Source organism: Staurois parvus, unplaced genomic scaffold (genome assembly GCF_062004578.1).
Source record: "Staurois parvus isolate SC_StPar_1 unplaced genomic scaffold, SC_StPar_1.0 ptg000544l, whole genome shotgun sequence".
In the NCBI taxonomy this organism is placed as follows: Eukaryota; Metazoa; Chordata; class Amphibia; order Anura; family Ranidae; genus Staurois; species Staurois parvus.
This window is the reverse complement of record NW_028318340.1, coordinates 7899981-7925849: the sequence shown is the minus strand read 5'-3', so window position 1 is coordinate 7925849 and position 25869 is coordinate 7899981. Positions and strand designations below refer to the sequence as shown.

Here is a 25869-nt window from a genome sequence, read left to right as displayed (position 1 = left end):
CAGTAATTCACATGACCTTCACAATCAACCCTACATTAACCTTAAAACTAATACTTAATCCAGCTATACAAATTTAATAAAGCACTGTGTATCTTAAAGTGGTTATATTTGGCTTGGTATATGGCTTACTGAAGGGACACTTGGAGGAGAGGCAGTATCATTGAGCCAGGATCAAAAGAGGGTCCCATGGCTTTAAGTACCATCTCTATGCTGATGACACACAAATCTTTCTACTCCTCACCTCACCCCTTCAGTCTCCTCTCGCATTACTAACCTACTAAGTGACATATCAGCATGGATGCCACTCCACTTCCTCAAACTCAGTCTTTCTAATACTGAGCTCTTAGTATTCCCCCCAGCCCGTGCCCCCTCCCCTGACTTCACCATCAAGATCAATAACATAATCATCAGTCCCTCCCCTCATGCCAAGGTACTAGGTGTAATCCTAGACTCCCATCTGTCTTTTCAGACCCAAATCCAATCACTGTCCAAATCTTGTAGACTTCATCTCCGCAACATCTCCAAGATACACCCGTTCTTGACCTCTGAAACCACTAAGCAACTTATTCACTCCCTTGTTATCTCTCGCCTTGACTATTGTAACGCCCTTCTCATTGGCCTACCTAATTGCAGGCTATCCCCTCTTCAGTCTATCATGAATGCTGCTTCCAGACTCATCCACCTTACTAACCATTCCATATCTGCCACCCCTCTCTGCCAATCCCTCCACTGGCTTCCCATTGCCCAACGGATAAAATTCAAAAAATTAACAATAACATATAAAGCCATTTATATCATCCCTCACAGTTATTACCTTTTGTACCACCAGCCCCTCCCTCTTAGATTGTAAGCTCCAAGGAGCAGGGCCCTCCTAACCCTCTTGTATTGAACTGTATTGTTCATGTATTGTCTCCCTTTATATTGTAAGCGCTGAGCAAACTGCTGGCGCTATATATATCCTGAATAATAATAATAAAGGGCTTGTTTACACTAGCGGTGTAACTAGGGGGACAGTAAAACCAGGAGGTTGAGCTGCAGTTTTATCGCCCCACAACCGCTCCCCCTTTAACTCATGCAGCAAAAACATCTCCCCGCTGTCGTGTTCAGGGAACAGTACCACCTGCTGAATGTGACGCCCTGCAATGGGTTGTGTGCATTAGTGCCAGATTCAAAGGGTTAAAGAAGGTGGTCATATATGTGTTTTGTTTGTTTTTTTTGCTAGGCATGTCTCTGTACTACTCCCAAGTGCGGAAAGCAGTAGACAACATCTTAAGGCACCTAGATAAAGAAGTTGGCCGCTGCATGATGATGACCAATGTACAGATGCTAAACAAGGAACCTGAGGACATGATCACGTAGGTAGTTTAAAGATATCATTCTTCCATACACTTGCATTCAATAAACTAATATATATTAATTTGTTCCTAAAATTGACATGATCAATCTAAAGAGAAACTACTGTATCTGGTGTTTGTAGGTTATGTACCTTGTGGCCTTTTTAAGAGGAAGAGACTTGAACATTATGAACCACAATATTAACACCTCTAGTCAGACAATAGTACATCTGATTAGACTCACAAAGAGAAACTATCTCTAAATAGATGATCCAAAATACCAAGTTTATCTCTTGGGAAAGGGTCTATGTAATGGAGATCTGACAGAGCATCTCCAGGTAATGGGAAAACCAAGAAGCACCTTGAGGTTGGGAACCATCATTGCTACTGGGTATTTACATGAATATAGATATTTCATGTATATGTAAAGACTTTTAATAATGTTCAGATACATTTGTCAAGATTTTCACATGTACAGTATATCTAAAAAACAAATATGGACTTCCTTTAAGCAAGGCTTGTGCTCTAATGTTATGGTATGATATGCTGTGTTAGACAATGTTGGTGTGCTCAGAGATATATTATTTTCTGCTAGGAGAGATCATGCAGAATACTGATTTGGTTTGTGCTTTTCATCATCGGATATTGTAGAATTCAGCCTTTTGATGTTACAATTCATTAGAAAATATTTCCTAAAATAAACAGGGCAGAGACTCTGTACTACTGTGCCATGGCAAAGCCTTTCGTTGTCAGCCGGCAGTGTTCTAAAACCCCAGTAATGACTTGTTTATGTACAAAGTGTTCAGTGCTCTGTGATCTCCATGTAATGCTTTCACATTTCAGTGGAGAACGAAAGCCAAAGATTGACCTCTTCAGAACGTGTGTGGCTGCTATTCCTCGCCTGCTTCCAGATGGGATGTCTAAACTGGAGCTAATCGATTTACTTTCAAGGTGCAATGCTTATGGCTGCTGTTTATGTTTACTGCTTTTATTGTATAGTCACTCCGTTCCATTACTGAGTAGGACTAAGTTATGCAAGTTTGCTTAAAATAGTTGACCTTTCTTACAGCATCCAATCAAGTTTAAGTTTTTAGCATAGACTAGAAAGTTGTTTGGCTCATGAGGCAGCTCATGTTTTGCTACAAGTTCGCTCAGCAAGTGATGAGTCCCAGTTTTATGCTTGTATAGTTTTTATTCTAAAATGTTATTTTGAGTTATTATTGGAGGCAAGAAATTGTAATTCTATTTATTTTTATCTCTCACTGCACATCCCTGGGAAAATTACTGTTGAGAACCACATAGAAGGGAGAGAATTAACATTTCATACCACCAATTATACACCCTAGACCAGAGGTCTCCAAACTGTTTAAACAAAGGGCCAGTTTACTGTCCTTCAAACCTTAGGGGGCTGGACTGTGCCCAGTGGGAGAAAACAGTGCCCCTTCTCTGATATTAAGGGGAGAAATAATGCCCCATCATTGGTGTTAGTGGGGGGAATAGGGCCCCATCGTTGGTGTCAGTGGGGGGGAATAGCGCCCCATTGTTGTCAGCAAAAGTAATAGTGCCCCATTGTTGTCAGCAAAAGGAATGGTGCCCCTGTGTTGTCAGCGAAAGGAATGGTGCCCCATTGTTGGTGTCAGTGGAAGGGATAATGCCCCATCTTTGGTGTCAGTGGGGTGATTAGTGCCCTGTCGTTGGTGTCAGTGTGGGGGAGGAGGGGAATAGCGCCCTATTGTTGGTGTCGGGGGGGGGATAGTGCCCCATCGTTGGTGTCAGTGGGGGGAATAGTGTCCCATTGTTGGTGTCAGTGGAAGGAATAATGACTTATTGTTGGTGCATTTAAATATTGATTGGCAATGTTACTGTTCATAATCCTTCAAGCGCCTACTACATACAGTCAGGTCCATAAATATTGGGACATCAACACAATTCTAACTTTTTTGGCTCTATACACCACCACAGTGGATTTGAAATGAAACAAATAAGATGTGCTTTAACTGCAGACTGTCAGCTTTAATTTGAGGGTATTTACATCCAAATCAGGTGAAAGGTGTAGGAATTACAACAGTTTGCATATGTGCCTCCCACTTGTTAAGGGCTCAAAAGTAATGGGACAGAATAATAATCAGAAATCAAACTTTCACTTTTTAATACTTGGTTGCAAATCCTTTGCAGTCAATTACAGCCTGAAGTCTGGAACGCATAGACATCACCAGACACTGGGTTTCATCCCTGGTGATGCTCTGCCAGGCCTCTACTGCAACTGTCTTCAGTTCCTGCTTGTTCTTGGGGCATTTTCCCTTCAGTTTTGTCTTCAGCATGTGAAATGCATGCTCAATCGGATTCAGGTCAGATGATTGACTTGGCCATTGCATAACATTCCACTTCTTTCCCTTAAAAAACTCTTTGGTTGCTTTTGCAGTATGCTTTGGGTCATTGTCCATCTGCACTGTGAAGCGGCGTCCAATGAGTTCTGAAGCATTTGGCTGAATATGAGCAGATAATATTGCCCGAAACACTTCAGAATTCATCCTGCTGCTTTTGTCAGCAGTCACATCATCAATAAATACAAGAGAACCAGTTCCATTGGCAGCCATACATGCCCACGCCATGACACTACCACCACCATGCTTCACTGACGAGGTGGTATGCTTAGGATCATGAGCAGTTCCTTTCCTTCTCTATACTCTTCTCTTCCCATCACTCTGGTACAAGTTGATCTTGATCTCATCTGTCCATAGGATGTTGTTCCAGAACTATGAAGGCTTTTTTAGACGTTGTTCGGCAAACTCTAATCTGGCCTTCCTGTTTTTGAGGCTCACCAATGGTTTATATCTTGTGGTGAACCCTCTGTATTCACTCTGGTGAAGTCTTCTCTTGATTGTTGACTTTGACACACATACACCTACCTCCTGGAGAGTGTTCTTGATCTGGCCAACTGTTGTGAAGGGTGTTTTCTTCACCAGGGAAAGAATTCGGTCATCCACCACAGTTGTTTTCTGTGGTCTTCCGGGTCTTTTGGTGTTGCTGAGCTCACCGGTGCATTCCTTCTTTTTAAGTTTTAAGTTTTATGTTCCAAACAGTTGTTTTGGCCACGCCTAATGTTTTTGCTATCTCTCTGATGGATTTGTTTTATTTTTTCAGCCTAATGATGGCTTGCTTCACTGATAGTGACAGCTCTTTGAATCTCATCTTGAGAGTTGACAGCAACAGATTCCAAATGCAAATAGCACACTTGAAATGAACTCTGGACCTTTTATCTGCTCATTGTAATTGGGATAATGAGGGAATAACACACACCTGGCCATAGAACAGCTGAGAAGCCAATTGTCCCATTACTTTTGGTCCCTAAACAAGTGGGAGGCACATATGCAAACTGTTGTAATTCCTACACCGTTCACCTGATTTGGATGTAAATACCCTCAAATTAAAGCTGACAGTCTGCAGTTAAAGCACATCTTGTTCGTTTCATTTCAAATCCATGGTGGTGGTGTATAGAGCCAAAAATGTTAGAATTGTGTCGATGTCCCAATATTTATGGACCTGACTGTATATGTATAATCAGGGGCAATAAATACACCAATAATTGATAAAACATCATCTCATACCCATACACCCCCCCTTTAGGGGAGGCTGATTTGTATCCGCGAATGGGGACTTGAGCTGAAGGGTTAGAATATAGGGCCCGTATTAATGTCGTGAAACAAGGACCAAACCCTAACCTACACAACATCTGAAATAAGTAGTCCCAAGATAAACTGTCAAACGCTTTATGAATATCTAGTGATAATAAGATTTCCCTCTGTGAGGATTTGTCCCAATTAGATTGTACATCTGGCAGCAGGGTCAAAGTCTGACAAATTTGGTCCAATGTTTGTTGACTTCTGATGAATCCTGACTAATCATCATGATTATAAAGGGACAAAAATTTGTGGAGGCGTAAAGCCAGGATTTTAGTAAGAATCTTTAGATCACATCTAATTAAGGAGATAGGTCGATAATTAGAGACTATAGTAGCATCCTTGTGGGGTTTGGGAATATCTACTTCCCCTTTAAAGTAAACTAAATGAACATTCTGATCATATCACTGTTTATGGTCTACTTAACTTAACTTACAGATTTCACATGACACCTGTGTTTGCTTTTTAACAAACTAGGGCATAACTACATAGGATGGAGAGAACTGTATCTGGATCCCTGAAACAGTACCCTATTAAAAGAATGCTAACATGAATTAAATATTAGCAGCAAAAGGACTAAAAGGAAATGTTGTACTGTGTTTTTTGACCTGTGAAGAGCTTCCTTTTCAGTTATGGCACCAGAGCGTTGTCACAGGCCTCTGTGTAGAAATATTTGCTAATCGGGACCACTGAGGACAATTGAGTATTTGTGCCATGATACACCAGTTCCATTATTCATGTTCTTTCACCTTGTGATAGTTTATTTTGTCACTGTGTTTATTATACAGTATACTATATATGTTCTTGCAGGCTGTCTATCCACATGGATGATGAACTCCGCCATATTGCACAGAACTCTCTTCAGGGCCTTTTGGTTGACTTTGTGGATTGGAGGGAAGACGTATTGTTCGGATTCATTAATTTTCTATTGCGTGATGTAACTGATACACACCAGACACTCCTTGACACATCTCTGAAGCTACTACTGCAGCTCCTAACTCAGTGGAGGATCGTAATACAGACTCCTGGGAAATCACAAGAGCAAGCAAAAATCAGGGTAACGGAGGTAACTTTTGTAGGACACTTTTTTTTTTTCTCCTCTGTCCACTATTTCACTGGTTTCCTAAAGTATCTGCTTATTAAAATTGACCAAAACTTGCAGTATTGTTATGCATTCTAACCTATTTAAAGCTGAACTGAATTCAGATATAAAAGCACAAATTAATATAGCTTGGTTTTTATTGCTATATCATTACAATATTTAAAGCAATTAGTTTAACCACTTTTTCTCCTGAGGATTTACCCCCCTTAATGACCAGGCCTCTTTTTGCTACTCAGCGCTGCACTAATTCAACTGATAATTGCGCGGTCATGCAATGCCGCACCCAAATGAAATTTACGTCCTTTTTTCACACAAATAGAACTTTCTTTCGGTGGTATTTGATCACCTGTGCGCTTTTTATTTTTCACGCTATAAACAAAAAAAGACCAAAAATTTTGAAGAAAAACTATATTTTTTACTTTCAGCTATAAAAAATATATAGTAAACTCAAAGTTGGTTATAAATTTAGGCCAAAATGTATTCTGCTACATGTTTTTGATAAAAAAAATCCCAATAAGTGTATATTGATTGCTTTGTGTGAAAGTTATAGCGTCTACAAACTATGGTATAGATACTGCAATTTACGCCTTTTTTTGCTATACAGCGCTGCGCTAGTTTAACGGACAATTGTGCGGTCATGCAATACGGTACATAAATGAAATTAACATCCTTTTTTTCCCACACATTGAGCTTTCTCTTGGTGGTATTTGATCGCCTGTGCGTTTTTTATTTTTTGCGCTATAAAAAAAAGGGCTGACAATTTTGAGGAAACAAAAACAATATTTTGCACTTTTTGCTATAAAACATGTCCAGTAAAAAATACTAATAATGGCGGCGATCAGCGACTTATGGCGGCGATCAGCGACTTATGGCAGGACTGCGGGACTGCGGCGGACATTCTGACACTGGGGGGGAACTGACTTGGGGTCACTGACATCCCCAGTGACACCAATACAGTGATCAGTACAAAAAAAAAATGGCACTGTGGAGGAAGGGGTTAACTTTTTTTACTGAAAGGCTTAACTGTGTGAAGGGAGTGTTTTACTAGTGGGCGGGGGTGTACTGCACGGGAACAAGGCTTATCCGGAGAGATAAACTCTTCTCTCCGGATCAGCATGTCAGGAGCTGACGGGACTGACAGAAAACACTGTAAACTGTAAACACTGCAGCCGTCCTCTCTGTCAGTGATTGCCGCTAATCGCTGGGACACGGTAGGTAATGACTGGCCGTGACCCGGTCACTGACACCCGCGGCCGCGATCGGCGGGACGGGTAGGGCAGGCACGCGCCTCGCGCGCGCGTTTTGCCCAGCCGTGCTGACCTGCCATTGTATTTCTACAGTGGCTGGTCGGCAAGAAGTTAAGTACCTGAATTTGATTTGGTGGAGAGGGGGCACCACAGTATTCCTCAACTGTAGTCATCTATATAACCACTGACAGGTCAAGTGAATAATATTGATTATCTTGTTACAATGAATCTGAAAGTTCATGGGATATATTAGGTAGCAGTAAACATGTTGTCCCTGAAGTTGAGGTGTTGAACATATGCATTGCATTGCTGCAGACCAGTCAGAGTGCTGACCTGTGTCCATAGCCAGGAGAGCCTACAATGGGCATGTGAGTATCAGAACTGGACCACAGTGCAATGGTAGAAGATGGCCTGGTCTAATGAACTACACTTTTTTTTACAATATTGTGGATGTTCCTGTGCTTGTGCGTTGCTTACCTGGAGAAGAGATGGCATTAGGTCAGTATGGGAAAAAGGCAAGTCCTCAGAGGCAGTGTGATGCTTTGGACAATGTTTTGCTGGGAAACCTTGGGTCCTGTCATTCATGTGGATGCTGCTTGACACTTACCATCTACCTAAAGATTGTTGCTGATCAGGTACACCCCTTCATGGAAACAGTATTCCCTGATGGCTAGGGCCTCTTTCAACAGAATAATGTGACCTGCTACAATACAAGACTGGTTCAAGAATGGTTTGAGGAACACAATGAGTTTGAAGTCTTGTCTTGGCCTCCAAATTCTCCATATCTCAATCCAATTTGGCATCTGAGGGATGTGCTGGAAAAGCAAGCCTAATCCATGGAGACCCCACCTTGTAACTTACAGGACTTAAAGGGTCCGCTACTGACAGCTTGGTACCAGATACCTTCAGAGGCCTAGTGGCATCCATGCCTTGCTGGGTCAGGGTTGTTTTGGCAGCAAAAGGAGAGACATATTCATTATTAGATGGGTGGTCATAAAGATATAGCTGATTGGTGTATTGTATGTATGCCAGTTGTGTATGTGTCTGGAAATCCACTTTAATAATAAATGATGAACAGTAGATAGCAGTGGTGCAGTAACTTTTATGTGGCAACTATTGTGTAGACTAAGAACTGGTTGCTGTAAGTTACCTTAAACCAGTGCATCTTTCACTAACTTTTTTAATCGTAGCAAAGTTTAGGCTGAAGCAAACAGCTGACTAGACAGTTGAAATACATATACGTGAGCTATGAAACTATAACACGATTAGAGTGGGTAGTGTGTACAGTATTTTTATCTACCTGGCATTCAGCTTGATTTTTATGTTTAAATTTCCTTAGAAGCCAGTATGAGGTGGGGTTAGATTGCGGCAGCCAAAGTTTTTTACTGCCATCCAGTGCAGAATGTTCCATCTTATGTATGGTGCACATGTTTAATTCTAAAAATGGCTGGAAATAAAGTAAATTAAATTATATGAAAAGCCTAAACTTTTTTTTATAGAGTAGGGAGTGGTTAGGACCCATCAGGTGTTGTGTTGGCAGATTTTCCTTCACTTGGTGTCCCAGGGATGCAACAGGATCAGGAGATGTCTCCTGAGGAAAGGGGTATCTCTTCTTAAGACAACTGTCATCAGAACAGGTTTCCCCTTGTTAGAACATCTCCCCTCTCCTCCTATTCTTGTGACAGCTCAAAAATTTGGATTTGCCATCTTTTTCTGTACAAGAGACAATGGTCAACATGACCAATTGAGAAGATAGATCTATCTATCTGTAACACAGACATCAGTAAAAATGTGACAGGGATCCTGACACTTCTACTGAAATGGGGGGGAGAGATAAAGTCAAGTTTTGGGGATCCCTACTAATCACTTCTTAAAGCGTTACTAAAGGCTATTTTTTTTTTACTAAAATAACAAGCAGGTCATACTTACCTACTCTGCAATAGCTTCTCTTCTCAGGTCCCCCGTGAGTGCTGCTCGTTCTTCCTTTTCAGTGTCTTCCCCCATAGCAAGCGCTTGCGATAGGGGCAAACAGTGCGCCGGGCTCTGTGTATCTATAGACCCTCCCGGTCCCTTGCCCCCACTCCTTCCCCGCTGGATTAAATTGACAGCAACAGGAGCAAATAGATCCCACTTCTGCCTCCATGTCCAGTGAGGAGAGAGAGCAGTGCAACAGAGAGATGCTGCTCTAAGACATGGAGCTGGATCGAGGGTAAGTATATGGGGGGGTGCATTTTTTTAAAGCGTAGTTTTCAGGACTTTTGGTGCGCTTTCAGAAAACACACCACAAACACCCTATGTAATGGTAGTCTATAGGAAAGCGCACAGGTACACTGCACAGCAGCACGCCACAGTCAGTGAATAAGTAAGTAAGGCAGGAAAATCTGTTATTAAAAATGAGCGTTTCCCTAGGTTTACTCAGGATACGAGCTGCAGACTAAGTAGTGCTAATGATGTCCCTGGTCAGCCAGATGCATTCACTGTTTGTAGCTTTGCCTCTCCGTTTTATATTTGTTATTCTAATCAGAAAAGACCCAGTTCTTCTTTATCATTTAATCTAACTAATGTGCTTTTTCTCAGCTCATTCCGAATGGCTCCAGCCATAGGATACAGTCAGAACGGGGTCCTTATTCCAATGTGCTGCATGCAGTGGAGGGATTTGCACTGTTGTTACTCTGCAGTTTCCAGCTGGCAACACGTAAAGTAGCAGTATTAATTCTCAAAGAGGTCCGGGCATTGTTTATTGCACTTGGACAAGCAGAGGTGAGACTTTATTTTTGTTTGTATTTTAATTCTGTGTTACAGATAATACAGTAAAATTTACCATACAGTATAAGCATATATATGGAAGAATAAGCAGGAAGGAGCAGTGCAAACATGGTCCATTTAGTAAATTATTCAAGTGTAACTATACCAAAACCATCCTATCTGTTCTGTCTATGCTGTCCCTGATAAATCATAAAGTGTGCTGAAATATTTAGCATTCCTGCAGATGTCCTTCTCCAGGACCCCTCCAGTGCTGGCCACTTGAATGAATGCGGGAGCATCGGTCACGTAATCTCTGCTGAAGGAAAGGGTTAGTGTTCAGACATAGCTGCTGATCTGCTAGCTCTGCCTCTTAATCAGTCTCATCCTGAAAAAACCTACAACACCCTGTCCCCCACCTTTTTACTTATGTATGCATGTGCTTGCCAATCCATGCACATGCATGCAGGTATCTGACAGTTTATGGCCTGATGGTGGTTGTCTTCAGAGCTGGAACTTCATCTGGGAGGGTTGGAAGCATTCAAGATAATTTGCTGTTTATCTCTGTAGATGTTTCACAGAGGAACCTGCAATGCATTTTAAGTGCAGATTGACTGGTTGCACAAAGCAGAGGATGAACGTATTATGTGAACAATGTCTAAATTTAGCTTAATTTATTCTACCTGGGTCCAGTGTGACATTGATTTTGTACTTTTGTCTTTTTAGGAAGATGACAAGCCTATGATTGATGTCCTGGACCAACTCAGTCCTTCAATACTTGAAAGCTTTCTTCATGTTGCTGTGTCTGATTCTGTAAGTACACAATTAAAAATCATTTTACTCGAGTATGCTTCCTAGGTATCATAAATGGTCCAATACCTGGGAAATATGAGATAGTGCTTTATTGTATCCAGCTGTTTTATGCTCCTAAATTGATTGCAATTAAATGAAAATATGTTCTTCTGTTCCCAAATGGATGAAGGGAGTTAACAATGCTGATGTAAAATTTTTCCACATTGCAGCAAAAGCAGAGAAAATGGGGAATAGCCATTATATTGAAAAAAAAAAAGCTAAAAGTCCATTTAAAGTGTTCACCCATGGCATGGGAAACAACTACAGTTTAGGTTCTGAGATGAAATGCTAAAGTTTAATTTTTAAGATCTCAATCTTCCTTGCACAGGGCACCAGCATCATTTAGCTGTGGTGGTTGCTCCACTATTCCCATACATAATTCAGCAATGAGAAAGCAATTTATGTGCTTGGAGTTCTGACTGTGAGAAATTAGAATCTGTGGCAATCCTTTTTTTTTTTTTTCTCTTATAATTGCAGCTTTAAATACAAAAGTTAAAAAATTTAGCCAATGACTGTTTCACGTGGCTTACGCATTGCAGTCCTTCAGAAAGAATGTATGTCACATGTGCCCCAGATTCTACTTTCTCATTGCTCAGATTGCTACTGTTTTTAAGAGTAGGGCTCCCGAGACCTTTTTGCAAGTGATTACATATGAATGAATGGTTACTTGTGGTTTTGTATACCTCCAGAACTTTGGTCAGCCTGTGACCATCCCTCAGATCATCAAAAACAGCCCTGTGTTAAGTCGTAAGAAAAGTGAGACATCTTATAACTGTGGCTGTGGTTATGGGGAATACAGGATCCAGAGAGGTTTTTGTTATTCCCTTTAATGATGGGGCCAAATGTTTTTTTTTTGTTTTTGTTTAGTTTTTTTATTGCATTACTCATCATTTGTGTTATGAATAAAACATGGACTTCATATCCTTACCAGGCTGCCCTGCCATTTACACACAATGTGGACCTTCAATGGTTGGTGGAGTGGAATGCAGTTCTAGTGAACAGTCACTATGATGTCAAAAGCCCTTCCCATGTCTGGATCTTTGCACAATCTGTGAAAGACCCATGGGTTCTCTGTCTATTCACGTTTCTTCGCCAAGAGCACCTTCCAAAACATTGTCCTACTGCCCTCAGCTACGCATGGCCCTACGCCTTCACCAGGCTGCAATTACTGATGCCCCTGGTGGATCCCAAGTAAGTGTTATTTCATTTCATATACATGTATTTGTCCAAGTGAAGTCACAGAAAAATAGTATGGTGTCAGACATACAGTTAGGTCCATATATATTTGGACACAGGTATAATTTTAGATTTTTAGGTATTTACCAAAACATATTTAAGATATCATTATATAATGGATATGGGCTGAAAGTGCACACTCTCAGGTTTAATTTGAGGGTATGTACAGTTGTGCTCAAAATAATAACAGTGTGTTGAAAAAAGTGAATAAAGCTCAAAATTCTTCTAATAGCTTTTATTTCCATACACACAAATGCATTGGGAACACTACACATTCTATTCCAAATCAAAATATGAAGAAAAGTATATCAAATTTGTGTTATTCCTCTAAAAAAATTGAAGAAAAGTGAATATTAGACTGTTCAAAAAATAGCAGTGTTTGTATTCTTCTTTACAAACTCAAACATTCACTATATAAATTGAAAAATGTTTGAAGATTTTGCTTTCCTTTGAATCAATTAATATTTAGTTGTATAAGCACTGTTTCTGAGAACTGCTGTACATCTGTGTTGCATGGAGTCAACCAACTTCTGGCTCCTGTAAACAGGTATTCCAGCCCAGAATGATTGAACTACCATTCTACAGTTCTTCTCTGTTTCTTGGTTTTGCCTCAGAAACTGCATTTTTGATGTCACCCCACAAGTTTTATATTGGATTAAGATCCGGGGATTGGGCTGGCCACTCCATAACGTCAATCTTGCTGGTCTGGAACCAAGATGTTGCACGTTTACTGGTGTGTTTGGGGTCGTTGTCTTGTTGGAACACCCATTTCAAGGGCATTTCCTCTTCAGCATAAGGCAGCATGACCTCTTCAAGTATTCTGATGTATTCAAACTGATCCATGATCCCTGGTATGTGATAAATAGGCCGAACACCGTAGTAAGAGAAACATCCCCATATCGTGATGCTTGCGCAACCATGCTTCACTGTCTTCACAGTGTACTGTGGCTTGAATTCAGTGTTTGGGGGTCATCTGACAAACTGTCTCCGGCCACTAGACCCAAGAAGAACAATCTTACTTTCATCAGTCCACAAAATGTTGCGCCATTTCTCTTTAGGGCAGTCAATGTGCTCTTTGGCAAATTGTAACCTCTTCAGCACATGTCTTTTTATCAACAGTGGGACTTTGCGGGGGCTTCTTGCAGATAGCTTGGCTTCACATAGGTATCTTCTAATTGTAACAGTACTCACAGGGAACTTTACACCTTCTTTGATCTTCCAGGAGCTGATTGTTGGCTGAGTCCTTGCCATTTTGGCTATTCTATCCTTTCGAATGGTAGTTTTTCGCTTTCTTCCACGTCTTTCAGGTTTTGGTTGCCATTTTAAAGCATTTCCCTTCATTTTAGCTGAGCAGCCTATAATTTTCTGCACTTCTTTATATGTTTTCCCCTCTCCAATCAACTTTTTAATCAAGGTACGCTGTTCTTCTGAACAATGTCTGGAACGACCCATTTTCCTCAGAGAGAAATGCACTGTAACCAGCATGGACAACATTTGCTGCCTTCCTTCCTTAAATACGGGCAATAATTGCCACCTGTTTTTCAAAGAATGAATGACCTCACTAATAGAACTCCACACTGCTATTATTTTGAACAGCCCCTTTCAATTAGTGATTCAAAAACACAGAATCAGCAGCATGCATGTCATGACTGTTGGGTCTGTTGGATTTCTATTACTCTACTACACCTGCTAGTAAATTATTTGCCATGTAGAAATATCATTTCTACCAAAAACAGTGATTGATCAGGTTAGTGATGTCTGACTGCTATTATTTTGAACACAACTGTACATCCAAATTGGAGGAAGGGTTTAGGAATTACAGCTGTTAAGAGTAGCCTCATTTCTGATGCTTTGCCAGGCTCTAACTGTAGCTGTCTTCAGTTGTTCTTTGTTTGTGGTTCTTTCTGCCTTTAGTTTTGCCTTCAGCAAGTGAAATACATGCTCAATTGGGTTGAGATCAGGTGATTGACTCGACCATTGCAGAATATTCCACTTCTTTTCCTTCAAAAGCTCCCGGGTTGCTTTTGCAGTGTGTTTTGGATCATTGTCCATCTGTACTGTGAAGCACCGTCCAATCAACTTTGCTGCATTTGGCTGAATCTGGGCTGACAGTATATCTCTAAACACTGCAGAATTCATCTGGCTGCTTCTGACTTCTGTCACATCATCAATAAACACCAATGACCCAGTGCCACTGGAAGCCATGCATGCCCATGCCATCACACTGCCTCCACCATGTTTTACAGGTGACATTGTATGCTTTGGATCATGAGCTGTTCCACGCCTTCTCCACATTTTTTTCTTCCCGTTATTCTGGTACAGATTGATCTTAGTTTCATCCGTCCAACAAATGCTTTTCCAGAACTGGTCTGAATTTTTCTGGATTTATTTGCCAAAGTCTAATCTGGCTTTTCTGTTCTTCAGGCTTATGAATGGTTTGCACCTTGTGGTAAACCCTCTATATTTGCTCTTGTGAAGTCTTCTCTTGATTGTAGACTTTGACAATGATACGCCCACCTCCTGGAGAGTGTCCTTCACTTGTCTGGATGTTGTGAATGGGTTTTTCTTTACCATAGAGAGGATCCTGCAATCATTCACCACTGTTGTCTTCTGTGGACTTCCATACCTTATTATGTTGCTGAGCTCCCCAGTGCGTTCTTCTTTCCTCAGAATGTACCAAACTGTTGATTTGGCCACTCCTAATGTTGCTGCAATCTCACTGATGGATTTTTTTAGCATTTGAAGCCTTACAATGGCCTGTTTCACTGACATGGACAGCTCCTTTGAACACGCGATGTAGGTTCACAGCAATAGATTTCAAATGCAAATACCACACTTAGAATCAACTCCAGACCTTTTAGCTGCTTAATTGATGAAGAAATAACGAAGGAGTAGCCCACACCTGGCCATGAAACAGCTTTTGATTCAATTGTCCAATTACTTTTGGTCCCTTGAAAAAGTAGGGATGGCTACTCTTAAGAGCTGTAATTCCTAAACCCATCCTCCAATTTGGATGTACATACCCTCAAATTAAATCTGAGAGTGTGCACTTTCAGCCCATATCCATTATATAGCTATAGCTTGAAAATATTTTGGTAAATACCTGAAAAAATCTAAAATTGTGCCTGTGTCCAAATATATATGGACCTAACTGTACATTATACTAACACCTTTTCATAGTCTTTCCTCTACTTTTTTATTACAGCAGTTGTGCAGGATGTCTAAACATGACTGTGCATTTAATGGTAATTGTATAATGGAATGTTGTTTGTTATATCTCTTAGGTGCAAAATAAAACCTATTCGTTATGTCATTCATGCCTATTCATGCTGTCCTGTGCACACTTCCTTTGTTAGCTCAGGGAATTGTTATCTTGCGCTATAGAACACTGCTGTGGAAATAAGAAGAATGGGTGGGAATTAGTAGTTTTAACAATACAACTGGGCAGGGCTGACACCAAGTTTTTTTCTGTATTAGCATGTAAACAAACTCATTATAGCAGGCAAGATCACTATGTTGATGACATTGTGGTAGGAATAGATTGAATACCTGATTACTTATATATGTGTGTCTAGCTGCAGCCCTCTGATCTCATCTAGTTAATAAGTTCCTGGAAGCATTCAGCTCTGATTACTTCCAGGTTCAGAGTAGTCAAATAGTCTAATAAACTAGACCCCTTATATAAGGAGAGGCTGTTACCTGCACTTTTCAGCCCACTTGTGACAGCAGTAAAGTAAAAAAGAATGTTAAAAAAACATTATTAAGTGGATTTTTTTCCAAATTTTAAGCTATCAAATTTTTTGTATCTGTTTACTCAACACAACCTCATCTTACAAAAAGTGTGGATCATATTGTGTCTGTATGCACTTAAATGAATTTGAGCATATATTTTACTGAAAAAAATCCTGTGACATAAATAAATTGCAGCTACCATCATTTTGTTCTACAGGGCACTTGCTCTCAGAAATTATACAGTGTTTTGGAGGTTCAGGCTCCCTTTCATATTACAAATGTGCATTTTAGTATGTGTGTGAGAAATGGGGAAAAATAATGGCTTCTGGAGCGACGGGTTTTATTTTATTTTGCCTTCACTTCCACTTTCCGCAGTCTTGGATTTCAAAGACAGGTTAGCATGACAGGAAGGCAGAGTTGAAAATTAAGAACCTGCTGTGCATTAGGGAAAAACAACAATATTACACATAGTGCCCATTATTATAACTGCGTTGAAATAATTTTTTTAATAACATTTATTTTTATTCTCTATTACAGCAGCCCAATTAATGCGAAGAAAACAAGTACAGCTGGCAGTGGGGACAACTATATTACCTTGTGGAGGAATTATCTAATTCTTTGTTTTGGAGTGGCCAGACCAAGTATAATGAGTCCAGGTCACCTACGAGCATCCACACCAGAAATCATGGCGACGACCCCAGATGGCTCTGTCAGCTATGATAACAAAGTAGGACTCTTTTTTTGAGCATTCATTATTATAATATTTTTAGTTTTCAGCCTAGAACAATGTTTATATTGGATGCCTTATTTCCAGGTCATTGGAACCCCTTCAATCAGTGCTCTGCTCAAACAGTTGGTTCCTATGATGAGACTTGAGAGTATAGAAATCACAGAGTCTCTTGTACTGGGCTTTGGAAGAACCAATGCTTTAGTCTTCAGGTATGGTATATAATCCCCCCCCCCCCCCCCACACACACACACACAATTGGTCACTCTTTCTACCACAACACATCTCTGTGTTTTGATTGGCAGACTAATTTCTTGCTACCCTAGACACATAAGTAAGGACCAGAGTGGTGGTGGCATCATGGAAATGGTTGGCATAGGTTGCACCTGTTTTAAGAAACAAAATATCTGCAGCTGATTGCAAATAACATTTTAAAGTAGATCTAAACACTAACTGTATAACATGAATTTGTTAACGCTTTGTGTATTTGAAACAATTGCCAAGATTTTTATTTCCCATAAAATACTCTTTTTATTTTTTTCATCCTGAATGAGAGTGCCGATATTGATGTTTATAGTTACCGTCAGGGGAGTGCTCAACAGGATGACAACACAGGGCAGTTGTCGCCTTTTAACAGGAAGCTGCTAAACAAGGACCTATATGAGAGAATTGCCAGTTATTCTCTTAATTAATAATGCAGATTTAAAAGGAATGCCAACAACCTTTGAAATGAAATTTTTTTTTTTGACATTTCAATGACATTTTTGCGATTGGGATTAGATCTACTATTTTTGTATTTTTATTGTGTTTAACATTTTCGCTTTTGAATATTTTGATATACTGACTTTTTTTAGTTTACTGTTTTATATGTTTCATTCTATGTGCAAAGTAGGTGTTGCTTTTCTTACGCATATGTTTTTCTTAGGGAATTGGTGGAAGAGCTTCACCCTCTGATGAAGGAAGCTTTGGAAAGAAGGCCAGAGGTTAGATGATAAGAAATTAGTGCCTTTCTATCAAAATGTGTGTGTGTATATGTATATATATATATATATATATATATATGTGTGTTGAAAATACTGAAAACATTTAAATCAGGGGTGCCCAACCCGCGGGCCGCATGCAGCCCAGGAGAGTTCAGCCTGTGGCCCAGGCATGTCTAGAGGAACGCCGTACAAGTATAGAAGCCACGGTAGCCGGCAGGGACAAGCCAGCACAGGCATGCATGGAGGAACACAGGGAATGGCGTACACGTGTAGAGGCTGCTGCGGCTGGAACAGAGAATCCAGATTCCAGCACAGCTGAAGGAATGCCAAGGGTGCTGTTTTTGTAAAAACAGCAAATGCAGGAACTCACACCTGCATCCGACTTCTAATAATCCTAAATCATAATGGGCACAGACTAAAGGTATGCAAAGCATCTAATTTAATACAGCTGATTGGCAATCTTACAATAGTCATATTTTAGACCTAAACAGTTCTGCCTCTTGAAATTATGTGAAATATTTGATGTGGACCATAGTGTGTTGTTTACATATCATATGCACTCTTGGCTGGAGTGCCACTAAGTAAATGTCACTTTCAGTTTATCCTAACTGTACAGTATATTTTATTTCCAGAACAAGAAGCGCAGGGAACGCAGAGACTTGCTGAGGTTACAACTGCTGAGGATATTTGAGCTTTTGGCAGATGCTGGAGTAATAAGTGACAAGTAGGTGCTAAAATGTACAGTATGTACAGTATATGTGTGTACATTGAACCACTCTCTACTTTCTCTACTTATGACTTTTTTTTTTTTATTTTGCATAGTACCAATGGGGCCCTAGAGAGAGACACCCTGGCTCTTGGCGCATTGTTTTTGGAGTATGTAGACCTTACACGCATGCTACTTGAAGCAGAAAATGATAAAGAAGTGGAAATTCTAAAGGACATTAGAGCACATTTCAGTGCCATGATTGCCAACCTGATTCAGTGTGTGCCAGGTATGAGTTAATAGTACTGGAACATTGCTGTCAGGCAGTATTAAATGTCCAATATGGGGTACCTTTGCCGCTTTTGCTGCAAGTATGGTTTTACATCTGTATTAAGGGGTTTTCAGTTGTTATTTGAAGTTCACAGAACTCCATTCAGAACCAGTTTAGCTACTTTGCACGTTAGGTCGAGACGCTCATCTTTGTGATATGTTGCAGCAGTACACCCTTACAAAATCAGTCCTTGATTTCTGTTCTATATAGTAGTTCTGGGGTAGTAATGCAGTGGAGCTAGTAGGCGACCCAAAAGTCAGAGCATTATATTCTTCCATCTGAGACTGTTTGCGTGGGCATTTTGCTTTGTGCCATTTTACCTTGAAGGCTTCAGTTGATCTCCACAAAAGAATTTGTGGAAAATCTCTGACAACAGGTAGACTGTCTGGCTGAAGGAGGGCTTCTCAGGGGAGAGATGTAGATTTACGTCATTGCCGCATTCCTGAAAAAAACATTTAAATATGGTAATTTTGCATTATTTTAACAATTGGAAATATTGGTAACTGTTTAGTCCATGAGCCTCATATTGACCCTGTTCACAAGTTCATTATGAGTCCTGCTACACATTACCTTAGGTGTATCAGCTTAGAAATCAGATTACAATAAAATACATAGACAAAACAGCTGAACGCACAGGGCCACATCACAAGTCCAATCCGTATCAATACTGTATAGTAGAGAACATTGAATACTGTTGTTCTGTATATTGTATAATGCACTGTATAGGGAGGGAGACAGTAGTGTGCAGCTTATATACATACAGACTTGTTCTTTATGATTTCCAGAATGTGCCGTATCACAACACTCCCATTTTCTCTAGTGTGCACAACTGAGTTATTTTAAGTCATATGCATATTTCACATTATGGCAGGTTAAACAATCAAAATCACATAGAAAAATTAAGCAAGAACCACTTTATATTCAGATAAACCTCACTTCTCTAGAATCCTTTCACGATGACTTCAAGCAGATTTTTTTTGCATGTATATATTAGATATAAGAAGTGGACATGGGTATATTTTTCTCTTTGAAAAGACTGTATAAACACACATGGGTCATATGTGTTTTTCTGTAGTTCACCATCGGAGGTTCCTGTTCCCACAGCAGAGTTTGCGCCACCACCTCTTTATTCTGTTCAGCCAGTGGGCTGGCCCTTTCAGCATCATGTTTACTCCATTAGACAGATACAGTGATCGCAACCATCAAATTACAAGATACCAGTATTGTGCATTAAAAGTAAGTAACACTCTCCACAGCTCACTTTTCATTTATGATCAACACATTGATGTAAAGGGTTATGTGTTAGGGCCATGTAAAGTGTTCAAACCAAGAACAAAAATGGAATATATTGCAGTTTCTTTTTTCAGGCTTTCTTCTTTTTATTTTCACCTTGGGTCTACGTTCACTCCTCTATGGAGTGAGCGATGGCTGTTACATAGGCTGGACTTCAAATATGTCTGTCTTAGTTTATCTCCTTTACACAGTGGATTGATAGGGAAAGTACTTCACAAAACAGATATAACATTGTTACTGCTTTCTTTTCAGCTTACATAAAGTGACAAGGACAATGCATTTCTGGCAAGGTTAACAGGTATTTTATGTACTTGCTAAAAATGTTCTTAAGCCAGCCATAGTCGGTTCGAATCTTGGTCAGTTCAGCAGCGACCGGCCGAGATTTAAACCATGTATGGGCAGGCTGATTGTACCCATTCAATCAACTTGGGTACAACCAGCATATCTGCTTTTTTCACATACAGTTAATGCCAGCAGCTATAGATACTAGCACTAACCATTGTATTCTGCTGGCTGGGAATGCTCCCAGCATCCCCCACTGGTAGAATACAATCGTTCAGTAGGAAGCATTCCCCCATAAACACACTCAGTATAACAAGCATGCTTTATTGCATATACAGGCTGATTTTACTGTTATGGGTTTACTAACACTTTAAATAACCCAGTTATAGTATAGACATGTAAAACAGGCTACACTTAAAAATGTAGGCCTAATGATCTGCCTATGCACTTAAGCTGGCCATAGATGGATCGAAATTCATCCAGTTCTGCAGGAACCAGCCTAATTTTGATCCATCTTTGGGCAGGCTGGTTGTACTGAATCAGTCTATTGATCGACTTCCGTACAAGCAACCTGTCAGGATGTTTTTCATACGATAGCCACCGGCAGTGATCATTATATTCTAACAGCTGAGAAACCTCCCACTGTCAGAATTTAATAGCGCAGTAAGAGGGATTTCTCCATCAACACTGACTGTGTTGATGGGGGAATCAAGTGATTTTCTTTTCTTCACCTGTGGTTGAAGGAAAGAAAACTGCATAATCTATGGCTTGCCTCACTGTGCCAACAATAGGCTAGTCCTTATCTATAATATTAAAGAACATGGTGTGTCATGGGTTGGCCTAAGATATGTCCAGATGGTCTGAGCATCATTGGGGATAACCAGGAAACAGAGTCCTGAACAGGTAGCCTGCCTCGTACAAGTGCAATAGAATAAGCAGGGAGGTTTCTGACAGTTAGGTAACAGCCTTTGTCCTGTCAGAGAGCTATATTTTTTTGTGACATTCCCTGCCTGATTTCGGTGCCTTCACACAAATATGTAAATGTTGCGGAATAAGGTTATACATGTTGGTCTCCAAGGCATGAACTAAGAAGTCTTTCCAACATCAACATAGACAATTTTAAAAGCTGACTGAAGTTCTAATATTAACTGTATCCTGATGGATTTAAATATGGTTGGCGCAACAGTTTAAATTCACAACTATTTTGTTCCTTTGTTCAATTTGTGAAATGAAATGAGACATTTTGCAGTCTTCTTTGCTGTTGCCATTTATTCTTTTTTTATATTTCTCACCAGGCCATGTCGGCTGTACTTTGTTGTGGACCTGTGTTTGACAATGTTGGCTTGTCTCCTGATGGCTATCTTTACAAATGGCTTGACAACATCTTAGCTTGCCAGGACATGAGGGTAGGTTTGTTGATATATTCCTAAAAATATATATACAAGGAGACCGTATTCCAAGCTGAACTGCTCATTATCTCAGTTATAAATGTGAAAATTGGAATAATGTTGTACAAAATACTTGTTAAAAAGGCAATTGCATCAATGGGGTTGAATACACTGCTGTATGATCTACGAAACTCTGCTGTGCTATAGGACTTTAAAGCATTAGGGCCATTTCACACTGGCGGATCGATTGGGTCCACCTGTCCGTTTTTCAGGTAAACCCAATCGGACCACCCATTGTTCTCTATGGGGAGGAGGATGTAAATGTGTCCATTTACACCCACCTGCATCTGATCCGCTAAAAACAAACGGATGGGGGATCCATTCCCCATCCATCTAGGGAATTGCATCAGATGACAGTAGGATGCAAATGGACAGGGAGTCTGTTTACATCCAACCACCCCATGGAGAGCAGCAGGCTGTATCCATGTCTGCTCTGCAGAAGCGGAGTGGACACAGACTTGTCATCTGCCTGCTCATCAGATTCCCCCCCGAGTAGGTGAATCCGTTTGGGGGAGTCCACCCATTGAAAGGGGCCTAAGGAACATGATGTTGCCTTTAGTGCAGAAATTCACGTTTGTAATTAATAATTAAAAGTTTGTCAACTAAAGACAAAGTCTGTTTTTTTTGGCAATACACTTTCTCAAGGGGCCTGATACTTTTAGTCAAGATTTGTCTTTGGATTGATTACTCTTTCAATTGTTAAAGTATATGTCTGGACCAAAAAATAAAAAAAAACCTTATGCAGTACATTTTTGCAATACATTCCCCATGTTTTATCGTGCAGTACAGAAAAATACCTGTTGATTTATCAGAAACCAGCGAGTTCCTATCGTCCTGTAGTGAGCCTACAACGTTTTCTCTGCTGAACTAAAATCCCAAGCAGTGTTGCCAGTTGTGCCTGAGTTCTCCCCTGCTGGACTTTAGAACATCTCAACATTCCTCATCTCAATAACATTAGGAACAGGGTGGTGTGGCCCAGAAGGGAGAACTCAAACAGGGTTCACAAAGCTGATTGGGATTTTGATGCAGCAGAGGTACTGTTGTCAGCCCAGAACAGAAACACTTCATTTCTGGCAGGATCCACAGGTATTTTTCTGTACTTGCTTAGTTTTTTTTACAAAACAAAATATGGAGTAAAGTTCATATACTGCAGATATTTACTGAATGTGTCTTTATTTTTATTTTGCCCTGGCAAACATTTTAGATAAGGTTATATTTTAAACAATTATCATTTGGAGAGCAGTATTTTCAAGTAGGTCTGTGCTAGTCTGGTTTATGAGATAGATATATAAGCAGGAGTGCATGTGGATTGTAGGTTGTATTACTCCAGATTTAGGGGGAAATATACCAAAACTGGTTTACACAGAATCTGGTACAGCTGTACATACTGTAATAGCTAATTTCCAGGTTTTATTGCCAAAGCTTAATTGAACAAGCTGATTGGTTATTATATACAGCTGCACTTGATTCTGTGTAAACTAGTTTTGGTAAATGTATTCCTTAGAGTCCACCTTCCTTCCAGTATGGCACACACAAGACTGGCAGGTAATATAGTTACCTTTATATAGTATATACACTCACCAACCACTTTATTAGGTACACCTTGTTAGTACCAGATTGGACCCCCTCTTGCCTTCAGAACTGCCTTAATTCTTGGTGGCATAGATTCAACAAAGTTTTGTGAACATTCCTCAGAGATTTTAGTCCATGTTGACATTAGTCACTGTTGACTTTCTATCATCTCGAACCAGTCTGCCCATTCTCCTCTGACATCAACAAGGCATTTTCTCCACACAGCTGCTGCTCACTGGATATCGTCTCCTTTTCGGACCATTCTCTGTAAACCCTAGAGATGGTTGTGCATGAAAATCCCAGTAGATCAGCAGTTTTTGAAATAGTCAGACCCATCCGTCTGGCACCAACAACCATGCCACATTCAAAGTCACTTAAATCCCCTTTCTTCCCAATTCTGATGCTCTGTTTGAGCTTCAGCTAGTCGTCTTCACAGCTAGATGCCTAGATGCATTGGGTTGCTGTCATGTACTTGGCTGATTAGCAATTTATGTTACCAAGCAATTGAACAGGTGTACCTAATAAAGTGGCCGGTGAGTGTAGAGTTATATAGTATATAAACATTTTATATTGTTAATATTTGCACTTTCAGATTTGACAATTTCTGTGCTATTTTTATGCCGCTAAATCTTTGGACTACTAACAATCCATCTCCCCATTACTGACACCCACCATGAGTTGCTCCACCCCTTTAAGTCTATCTATGTACCTCTTTCTCTCTTCAGCTCACAGAATGGGCACTCCCAGTGCATGCCTGATTTCATCTTCCAGTTGGTGTGTGCAACTTGTTGTAAAGACAAGTTGAAGCATTTACACTAAAAATAAAATAAGGAGAGAGAACACCTTTACCTGAGTATAGTATTTATTAAAATTCAATAAAAATGAAAAGTTTATATTGCACACATGTAAAATGAATATACAAGCATATCTGTCAAGTGCCCAGTAGGTGACAGTATACCAGGTGGTCAGAGGTGTTACAACAGATGTCATATACCCAGATCCAGGAAGTATACCAGGGAGCATACCTGGAAGAACCAGCAGATGAACCAGCAATATGTGAAAATCAAGATGGTAGCCACTGGGGGTGTGATGATGTCATATATGACATTTGTGGGTGTGGCAAATGTTTAGAGGTGGGGCGCCCCCTTCCTAAGGATGCTTGGGAAAGGAGCTACCCACCCCGAAACATGTTACCACACCCACTCACATTAGTATGACATGATCATGCCCCCAGTGACTGCCATCTTGGATTTTACATACTGCTGGTTCATCTGATGCTTCTTGCTGGTGTGTTCTGTGGTATTCTTCCTGGATCCTGCTATCTGACACACTGAGGTTTTGGTGCTCTCTCTCCCTCTTTCTTTTCTTTTTTGGTGTTTACATGTTCTGCTGGTGGGAATTGTCCCAAATCCTGTGTGAAGGAGAGATTGCTAACACTGCCTCTGCATGAACGTTACACGTTTTTATGGGCTTTCCTTATGGACTTATTGTTCTAATAATTTTTTTAATTTGTACACTAGAACAGTTTTGCGCCTGAATGTGCACTTTACATACCTGACACTTGCTTCTGAAGCCCGATTCACGTTCGTATCATGCATGCAGGGCTTTTGGTGTGCTTTCAGAAGGTGCACCAAAACTGTGGGACATAATAGAAATAAATGGATAGTGCAGCTAACCCCCACCAAACCCGTGGGTACACTGCTCTGCACCTGCAGTGTGCTCAGACCACACCACATCACTGTGAAAGGGGCCTAAACCAGAACAGTGATTGGTCAGTAGCAAGCAATTCCTCTGTGGGAACCTTTTTTCGCCAAAGAGTGTAAAGTGATTAGGGCAGCATATGACTATAGTAAATGATCCTAGTAAAACAGTCTAAGATTGCTGTGCATGTTATTCCATGTCCAGGTTCACCAGCTTGGCTGCGAAGTGGTTGTGTTATTGCTAGAACTTAATCCGGACCAGGTTAATCTGTTTAACTGGGCTATTGACCGCTGCTACACTGGATCATATCAGCTCGCATCTGGATGCTTCAAGGCAATTGCAACAGTTTGTGGAAACAGGTATGAAATGTATGTTATGTACGCCTCTGTGGCAATCCCACCTCCTACCACCACCACCAAGAATGTAAGAATGTATATGCAGACAAAGGTTGCAAAGATATTTTTAAAGCAGTGTTTCCAGATATGGGTAGATTACAGCTAGACATAAATATTGTTGTGTAAATGAAAAGGTTAGCTGACATTTTAAGGTGGAATGTCAGACAAAACATTTTTAGTTGCAGGGAAGGGTTAGAACCTCTCTATGGGTTTTATTGCGGTGCGATTTCCCAACACTTCCTGTCCTGGTGATAACATTTGAAATCAGATAAAATCTCCCTATTTGGGACACAGACAGCACTTGACACCCGACAGGGCTTCTAACTTTACCAAATTAAGCATTTTTTTTTTTTGCTTCTGTTATGTCACCAGAACGTAAACAGGGAAATATTACATAGTTAGTAAATTGTGAGTTCTCATGCCAATATGTACTCCCATAAGCACTTCTATTCCATCGTCATTGGCCGCATGTCTTCTTCAGACATAAAGTATTGGATTAAACTGTT

At 40.3% G+C, this 25869-nt stretch overlaps 1 protein-coding gene across 7 annotated transcripts in view; it reads left to right on the top strand.

Annotated features, from left to right (window-relative positions):
- The window catches only part of FRY (FRY microtubule binding protein), a 578133-nt gene that overhangs the window by 403026 nt on the left and 149238 nt on the right, over positions 1-25869 (top strand). For all 7 annotated transcript variants that reach the window (XM_089690883.1, XM_089690880.1, XM_089690882.1 and 4 more), the window contains 14 exons: positions 1223-1355; positions 2178-2285; positions 5825-6080; positions 9941-10123; positions 10832-10918; positions 11889-12148; positions 16463-16652; positions 16740-16864; positions 17578-17635; positions 18268-18359; positions 18458-18630; positions 19748-19908; positions 21543-21653; positions 25173-25327. In XM_089690883.1, the coding sequence (XP_089547009.1) occupies positions 1223-1355; positions 2178-2285; positions 5825-6080; positions 9941-10123; positions 10832-10918; positions 11889-12148; positions 16463-16652; positions 16740-16864; positions 17578-17635; positions 18268-18359; positions 18458-18630; positions 19748-19908; positions 21543-21653; positions 25173-25327 (2092 nt within the window). The remainder of the gene's footprint in view (positions 1-1222; positions 1356-2177; positions 2286-5824; positions 6081-9940; positions 10124-10831; positions 10919-11888; positions 12149-16462; positions 16653-16739; positions 16865-17577; positions 17636-18267; positions 18360-18457; positions 18631-19747; positions 19909-21542; positions 21654-25172; positions 25328-25869) is intronic.